This window comes from Alexandromys fortis, unplaced genomic scaffold (genome assembly GCF_014885135.2).
Source record: "Alexandromys fortis isolate MF-2015 unplaced genomic scaffold, M_Fortis_MF-2015_v1.1 scaffold_204, whole genome shotgun sequence".
NCBI classification, from domain to species: domain Eukaryota; kingdom Metazoa; phylum Chordata; class Mammalia; order Rodentia; family Cricetidae; genus Alexandromys; species Alexandromys fortis.
The window spans coordinates 699421-707160 of NW_026068116.1; the positions used below are offsets into that span (position 1 = coordinate 699421).

At 44.1% G+C, this 7740-nt stretch overlaps 1 protein-coding gene across 3 annotated transcripts in view; it reads left to right on the forward strand.

The window, feature by feature from the left end:
• Positions 1-7740, forward strand: part of Dpy19l1 (dpy-19 like C-mannosyltransferase 1) — a 92340-nt gene that overhangs the window by 77867 nt on the left and 6733 nt on the right. For all 3 annotated transcript variants that reach the window (XM_050124892.1, XM_050124891.1, XM_050124893.1), the window contains exons 17-21: positions 2396-2420; positions 3700-3819; positions 5167-5341; positions 5995-6094; positions 7054-7179. In XM_050124892.1, coding sequence (XP_049980849.1) covers positions 2396-2420; positions 3700-3819; positions 5167-5341; positions 5995-6094; positions 7054-7179 — 546 coding nt within the window. The remainder of the gene's footprint in view (positions 1-2395; positions 2421-3699; positions 3820-5166; positions 5342-5994; positions 6095-7053; positions 7180-7740) is intronic.

Sequence of the window (7740 nt, forward strand, 5' to 3'; positions counted from 1 at the left end):
GTGTTTTCTATTTCCATCCATTTGCCTGCAAACTTCAAGAAGTCCTTGTTTTTTACTGCTGAGTAGTACTCTAATATGTATATATTCCATACTTTCTTCATCCATTCTTCAATTGAAGGGCATGTAGGTTGTTTCCAGGTTCTGGCTATTACAAACAATGCTGCTATAAACATAGTAGAGCATATACTTTTGTTGTGTGATAAGGCCTCTCTTGAGGTAATTTTTTTAGAAGCGTTTGGAGAAGCCTCCAAGTTAGAACCATAGTGTACAACTCTGGAAAAGGAAAGTAGAACTTTTCATAGGAAACTAGAAGTGCTCCTGAAGAACAGCTTTGCTACCGAGGGTTCAGAAAACCCAAGCTTCGTGGTTTCAGTTCAGCAGGGCTGAAGCTCCCTGTGGAAAAGGGAATGGTATGTTGACATCTCATTTACATGAGAACAAAAGTTGGGCCATTAGAAAATAGAGCAGGGAAGAGAAAGAGGCACATTTTAATTTGGATGTGATTACCATTAAGTGTTCTATTCAATCCCTGAAGATAGAGAAGAGTAGCCATGGCCCAGGGAGAGACTGCCTCAGCCTGGAGGTCATCCTGGGTGCAGACTTGGCTGATGGGAGTACTGGGCTTGGCTTCCATGCCATATGTGGGCGACTATAGCCTGTTAATACTGTGAGGGGTGCTCAGGAAATGGAGAGTGGGTTTTTGCTTGGAATGAATGAAGAAGGCACATTCCACCTCTTCACACTTGACCAGTGCATTTGTTGAAATCTTTGCATCCACATCTTTTGAGACTAGATTCCCAAATTAGATTGTGTTCTGCCTAGGTTGGCGAGGATGATCACTGGTACAGATGTTCATCAGTGTTCAGGCCTTGGGAACAGCTCGTAATTCTCTGTCAGAAAATTTCCAGTCCTGTCTTTTCCTATCAGACCCCTCCATCCCTCAGCATCTTGTCTTAGAAGCTGTAAGCTTTGGTTCTGCTCCTAGGTCCATATACTAACAGTATGCAGATCTTGTGATTATCATATTTAGAATTCTATCCAGACTTATGGTTATCTCTTCCCACACTTAGCTCTGTATCACCATTGCCTCTCTGACTCTGCCTCTAACCCCTCACCTCACACCAACTACTCCTCTCTTAGTCTTTGCCTTCTCTCCTCTCCAAGCACACTGTCTTCATGGCTGGCCCAGCAGAACCTCCCTACACTGGACTTTTTGATCCATCTGCTTTTTGCCCACTGGGCCCCCCCCCGGTCTCTCCCATCTCTGAATCCCTCAGATATCATTCAGGGGTGGTGAGCCTGAGGATCAGGTGCCTCTTGGGGCACTCATGTGTCTGCATCTTCTCTGCAGTTCTGGTCACTGTGAGACAAAGTCTTATCCCACCCCTTGTTTTCCCTTTGACTTATATGTAACCTGAGAGGATAAGGATTGTTTTGTTTTGTCGACCCTCTATCTCCTGAGTGTTCAGTACTCAAGGAACTTGAATAGGTGGATGGATAGATCCATAGATCTGTACCCTGGTCTCTTGCAGGTCCGTCTCATTTTAATGTGGAAGAGCAAGTGAAGTGATATGCAAAATACAAGTGTGAATTATGTCTCCTCTGAGAAGGGCAGTGTGATAGGCATGACCATGGGGTGGGCACTGGTATAATACAAGCTTTCCTGGTGGCTTAAGGGGTCAGTTAGCCTGTGACCAGGCCACTGCACTCAGGAGAGAACAGGAGGAGGTAGCTGTGCAGGGAAAGAAGTGGGGCCCTGGAGGAGTTGTGCTGCAGATGGTTAATTGAGAGTCAGCATTGCAGAGGAACTTCTTCCATTTTAGACTTTGAAGCAAAGGAGTAGGTGACTGACTGGCCCTTTTTATAACTGCTCTTCTTGCTACTGTGAGAATTGATGATGGGCAGGGAAAGATGAGGGCGGGACTTGTCAGTCTCTAAGCACATATCCAGGAAAAAAAAAGGAGAACGTTCAAACAAAGCCAAGAGCGGATTTGTTGTCTGCCTGAGAAGACTGTGCATGGGACTGCCGTGGCCTTGCCATCTCTGGTGCAGCACTAGCACAAAGAGCTCAGGGTTCACCAGGGGACGAAGCAGGTGCATGGACTAAGTCTGAGGAGAATTCTTCACTTAACGCCTCACGTGAGCAGAGATGTACATCATATGATTATTGCCATAATAAATGTGTACCTAGTCAGACACACGTTGTCATTTTTCAAATAAACTGCCTTACATGGTTGTATACTAGTATTGGGATAATACTTTTAGTTATTTTGATTTACTTCTATGTGTGTGGGAGGAATATTATAGAAGTTGTTAAAAGCTCATATGTGTAGATAAAAGTACAAATAAAGGGAGCGAGTGCCTCAGTAATGAGTCGGTTGTTTTTCCATTTCAGAAAACACCAATTTGATCACGGAGAGGTAAATATTTGTTTTGCAGAGCTAGTATCTAAGTTTATTGGCATTTGTCATTAATTTATGTACTTTTTTGTGGGAATGTTACAGGCTGATTGGGTACCTCTTTTGCTGAAATGATAAAGACTTTGGTCTGTGAGTAAGCCTTACAGTAATAGCAGTTTCTGGAGCCCAGTGAGGTACAAGTACATGGTGTTTTTGCTTGGTGGAATGCCACATTTTTTCCGCCCACCTTGTCCTGAAGCTTCAGAGGTGTGGCTGGCTTCTGTTCCTACCTTCCTGAGTTGAGCAGTTTCCACACAGCCCAGCACAGAGCACTGTGGTTGGGTGGCAGTGACATTCCCCTGACCACTTCCGTGCCTTGGTCTGATGGCAGGAACAAGGTGGATCCAGAAATCTGGCTGTGTTAACTGCAGGTGGGACTATGAGTACAATTACACAGATGCCTGACTCAGTAGCTCTCTCAATTCAGGTTGTTAAAATGGTGCCACCTGCAAGCACATTTTAACAGGGTTTTATACTCATAGATTGAGGCAGGTTTCAGTTCTCACCAGAGTGCAGCGACAAAATATCAGGAGAATGCTCAGCCCCTCATGTGGTGTCTGTATGGCCCCTCCCCTACCAAGCCTAACTCCCAAGCTGGGGGATGGGGAGTGTAAGATTCAGGTGTCAAGGAGGACTGGACCTGCTTCTGGAGATGGCAGGACTGTCACACTCATGACCTCACAGCCGTGTGGTCAGCTGCACAAGACAGTCTTCAGTCTGCATTCTAGCATGGACTACTGGGGCTTATGAGCCTTCACCCTAACTGAGGAGCTATCGACAGCTGGTGGGGCTTATGAGCCTTCACCCCTAACTGAGGAGCTATCGACAGCTGGTGGCTTTTAAGGGAAGGAGGATCAGTTTTCTTTAAAGATTTAGTAGGTTCACAGTGCTCCAGTGGATGGTCTGCAACCAGGAGAGGGTGGAGGAGGGAGGGGGAGGGCAGATGTGTGTATGTACGGGAAGCATAAATGGACTCTGGGTTTTTGTTGTTGTTGTTTGTTTATTCTAAAGAAAAACACAAAATTAAGGTGTGGAGAGTTTGGGGACATAGATGAGAGGACCCTAGGGGAAGTGTTGAGAATGATTGTGTTCAAAACACCTTCTTTGAACTTATCAAAGAATTAATAAAAATACCACATAGGAAGAATCATTTAAGAAATCATTTCTATGTGTCCAGATTAAGAGTATGTTCCTAATTTGGCAAATGGTAGAAATGAGCCCTTGTCTTCCCTCCCTTCAGTTGGTCTACCATGCTCTGCAGCTGTTGGCATACACAGCCCTCGGGGTTCTGATCATGAGACTGAAGCTCTTCCTGACACCACACATGTGTGTCATGGCATCCTTGATCTGCTCCAGACAGGTAATGTGTGGTGATGGTGAGATCTAGCCCAGCCTTAGCTACTCAGTGGCCCTAAGATAGTGCTGACCGAAGGGCTTCTGTAGCTCCTGACCACTGGAGCTCTCTGGTTCTGTTGCAGCTTCCTAACCTAATGGCCCAAGCTGCTCATGTCGGTTCTTCTACCTCGTGACACTGTCTTCAGCAAACAAGTGCAATCAGTGCAACTTGGCTTCATCCGTTATCACTACAGGCACCGGTAGAAAATACAGCTCAACTATAGAAAGTTTTAAATCTTTATATCACATAATTTCTAAAAGTGGATTTCAAGTTATCTTTCAGATTATATTGTCTTATTCAGAATCAAGTTCTGGAATATTTTTTGTTGTGTGTGCATTTGTATAGATGTGCCCGATTTTGCTCTGAAGTTTAATCATCCTTGACTATTCCACGTGTAATTCACTATTTGTCATATAATTGTGGGTAGAGATGTTCGTTCCTCTGTGGTGATGCTGCCCGACAGTCAGTCAGCAAAGGGGCTGTGCAGAAGCATCACCTATGTTACCTGAAACGAGCATTTACTAAGCACCAGCTCGGAAAAATCAAACTGTGTGTCTGCTCCCCAGAAGCTTGAGATCCAGTGCCCGGTTAGTCAGGAGATGCCTGGGAAGAGAGCAGTGGACAGCGCTGTTGCTTTATTGTGTGTTGCTTTTCTGGGTTCCAGGCTCCCATCACTAAGTGTGAGCTGTGTTAGAGAGGACCCAGGTCCCTCATTTTCCTCCCTTTAGACTGGGTTGGGACAGGAGAGAAAGTCCTCCATCTTGACTCCCATCGCATTAATGGGACAGGTAACAGTCTCTGCACCATGTTCCGAACTTAGGACTCTGCACTGGCTTGCTCCTGCTGTGGTGCTGGAGACCAAGCCCAGGCTCCTGAACTGTGTTCCTAGCCTGTCCTGGACTCACTTAGAAACGGGTGCTCATTTTCCTTTGACTGGGCCTTGTAAAGGAAGCAGGTGACCTGGCTCTTCCTACAGTGCTTCTGAAGCTGTGTCCCTCTTGGGTAGAATTGTTTGGATGCTGAAGGACTGCTCTCTGGACCAGCCAGATGACGCAGTGGGTAAAGGTGTTGATGCCAGCACAGTGACCCGAGCTCAGTCCCTGGAATTCACCTAAGGCAGAAGGAGAGAATTGACTCCCCAGAGGTTGTTTTCTAACCTCTGGCCCCTCCCACAGCCATAATCATAAAATTACATTTTCAACAGTCCATACGTGGGACCTCAGCAGAGGTTGAGTTCTTCCTCAGGATGGTTTTCTCACTGGAACACACTGCTTTGCACTGCCAGTGACCAGTGTTTCACTTTGATTTCAGCTCTTTGGGTGGCTCTTTGGCAAAGTTCACCCTGGTACTGTTGAGTTCGCTGTGCTAGCCGCTATGTCGATTCAAGGCTCAGCCAACCTGCAAACCCAGTGGAACATTGTAGGGGAGTTCAGCAACTTACCTCAAGAAGAGCTCATAGAATGGATCAGATACAGCACAAAGCCAGGTAAAAAGAGCAACAACACCTGTTGCTTTTTATCTCGCTAGGATTCTTTTTCCTCCATAATTTTATGTCACCACAAAATCCTACCCGGGGTTTAAAGGAGCTGTCACTACTGGCTACGTGACTTGCAGGGATGCTATATAACCTTAGTAATTTATTTTGCCATTTCCAGAAATTTAAATCTATAAGAGTTTTCCAAAGTTGTAGGTGCTATATTTAGCATGATTTTGTTATGTTTTCTTTCTTAATAGAATTTCAATATTAGCCTTCCCATTCCCTCTTACTGGTGACCCGCTGTTTAATCCATGTGACCCTATGGAAACTTACTGTCCCAGTATGAAGTGGTTGACTCTTAAAGTGTCTTTCAAACTTTCCAGTCAGTTGGATACTGTTCTCCAGTGGACTAAAGAAGGAAAGGGAAAGAAAGGGAAGGAGATGAGCGCTCTTCAGTGCTGATAACCTGCTCCCCAAGCCTGGCTGCAGATCTGTACTCTGTCGGCCTCCTGGCTTCATTCTGCTGCTGGCATTGAATCTTTAACTTGTGAACCTCCCTGGGTCCCAGCCAGCTGTGTTAAGTGTGAAATAGCTGGACTGTCTTGATGGAAACCCCTACTGGTGCTGCCCAGTGTGATGCTAGACCATGCCATTGCTTCCAGATGCAGTGTTTGCAGGCGCCATGCCCACCATGGCAAGTGTGAAACTCTCTGCTCTCCGGCCCGTGGTGAACCACCCACACTATGAAGATGCAGGTCTGAGGTTAGTGCACAGGTGCATGGGGAAAGGGCTTCATCCAGATAGTGAGTGAGGAACCCACCAGAGTTTCACAGCAGACAGGGTCAACAGGGGCATTTCAGAGTCGTTCATGGGGAGGGAAGAAGATGCTGAAATAAGACAGCTGGACTAAAGCCCTTGGGGCCCCAGCAAAGCTGTTGTCTTTGTGCTGTTTCCTATTCAGCAGAAGGAAAAGCAATCTGAGCAGTTGTCCAAGATAGCCAGGCCTCCTCATGCCGTCCTCAGCTTTGTCTGAAACTGGTGTAAGGCTTCTAGTGATGCTGGCTCCTTACAGGCTTTTCTCTTGACATCTGAGGAGTCGTAGGAGAGTCATCCGGTGGGGTTTCTGCTCTGCTGTCATGAAGCTGTTTGCTGTGATGAGTTTAGATATTTTCTGATGGGATAAGGCTTATTTTTTTTCCATAAATGATGCATTGTGTTCTCCTAAGAGGTGAAGATTTAACATCAATACACTTTCTAGAGGAGATAAAGTATTCATTTTCCAAATGATCACATTAATGCTATTAGTATATTGTTTTGCATAATGATGAAATATACATTTTGTAAATAAAATACTTTTCATTAAAAAATCAATTTCAATGAGCTAATTTCCAAAGCAACTTCATAGAGTGAGTTTTTCTTAAATGTAGAAGTCAAGTGGGATTTGTGGGCTGAGCTGTTGCCCCTTTCCAGCAGTGCTGAGCATGTCTGCTCTCAGCCCTGTCTGCTGACAATTAGAAACAGGTGAACCACGAGGAGACTGAGTTTGGAAATGTGGCTTGCATTAGAGGTTATGTCTGCTTCCATTGTAATCTCACCCTGGCTTCTCCAAGGTGCTCACCTCCTTCCTGCTCTGGAGTGTGCTTGCTTCCCGATAATGTTGATTGTATCCCTTTAATCTTGAAAAAAAAATTTTTTTTGCCTACTTATTTTTTTTCTTGAAGAGCCAGAACAAAAATTGTATATTCGATGTATAGCCGAAAAGCAGCTGAAGATGTGAAGAAGGAATTGATGAAATTAAAAGTGAATTACTACATTCTAGAAGAGTCATGGTGTATAAGAAGATCCAAGTGAGTATTTCAAACAATTAATAGCTTATAATCAAAAGACTGAAAAGTTAGTGTAGGCTCATAGCAAGAGTTCTATTAGTAGTGCATGGTATAATATATATAAAATAAAACATTTCAAAAGTATGAGTCAATATCATATACATAATTATTTAAATTAGACCTTTTACTCATTTTAGAAATATACTTTTAAATAGTGATATGCATGTGTATATTGCCTTAAACTAAAAATACCCGTTTTTAAATAGGTAATTGTAGATGAGTTTTTATAAACTTACGTTTTCAAAGAAAACTACCTTTAATTCTAATTAGAATAAACTGAAAATACTTATATTGAAGAGGACTTATACAGGTTCTCACTGATGCTGTTTTCTTTTTTTTTTTTAACATTTATTTATTTATTATGTATACAATTCTTTCTGCATATATGCCTGCAGGCCAGAAGAGGGCACCAGACCTCATTACAGATGGTTGTAAGCCACCATGTGGTTGCTGGGAATTGAACTCAGGACCTTTGGAAGAGCAGGCAATGCTCTTAACCACTGAGCCATCTCTCCAGCCCCG